A 647-nucleotide genomic window follows, 5' to 3' on the forward strand; every position below is an offset into this window, starting at 1 on the left:
TTGCGGGTAAACACGCCGCCGACGGGCCCCGAGAGGCCGTGAGCAGCTGCTTTTCTCCGAGTCGCCGCCCTGCCCTTGGAGCCGAGATCATGTACGTACGCGTCGCCGTCCCGCCATTGTCCCTGCCCGGCACGCGTGCGGTCGCCGGGGCCGGGGCTGCAGCCTAGCCTGGCCGCGCTGCCCCCGCACTTCCTGCCGGGAGGAAAGTGCTCCGCGCCGACCGCGCTCCCTTCCCGCTCGCCCGCTCTCTGTCCCTGCAGGTCCATTCACATCGTGGCGCTGGGGAACGAGGGGGACGCGTTCCACCAGGACAATCGGCCGTCGGGGCTCATCCGCACTTACCTGGGGAGAAGCCCTCTGGTCTCGGGGGACGAAAGCAGCTTGTTGCTGAACGCCACCAGCACGGTCGCGCGCCCCGTGTTCACCGAGTATCAGGCCAGCGCGTTTGGGAATGTCAAGCTGGTGGTCCACGACTGTCCCGTCTGGGTAAGGGGCAACGGCTGCTCCTTGCCGAGGCTGGAGAGCTTTTCTTTCATTCTCCCCCTCCTCTCCTTTTTCCCCACTTCCGTGAATGCAGAGTGTCCGCGTCACCTGGGTAGAGCTTTTCAACATTTTCGTAAACATTGTTGATCCTTTGTTTCATTGAG

General features: G+C 64.0%; 1 protein-coding gene across 1 annotated transcript in view; it reads left to right on the plus strand.

Moving 5' to 3' along the window:
• Positions 1–6: 6 nt before the first annotated feature.
• Positions 7–647, plus strand: part of RHOBTB3 (Rho related BTB domain containing 3) — a 74,025-nt gene continuing 73,384 nt past the window's right edge. The window contains exons 1-2 of the mRNA XM_006169853.1: positions 7–91; positions 261–486. Coding sequence (XP_006169915.1) covers positions 90–91; positions 261–486 — 228 coding nt within the window. The 5' untranslated portion in view covers positions 7–89. The remainder of the gene's footprint in view (positions 92–260; positions 487–647) is intronic.

The sequence above is a fragment of the Tupaia chinensis genome, unplaced genomic scaffold (genome assembly GCF_000334495.1).
Source record: "Tupaia chinensis unplaced genomic scaffold, TupChi_1.0 Scaffold147554_1, whole genome shotgun sequence".
In the NCBI taxonomy this organism is placed as follows: domain Eukaryota; kingdom Metazoa; phylum Chordata; class Mammalia; order Scandentia; family Tupaiidae; genus Tupaia; species Tupaia belangeri.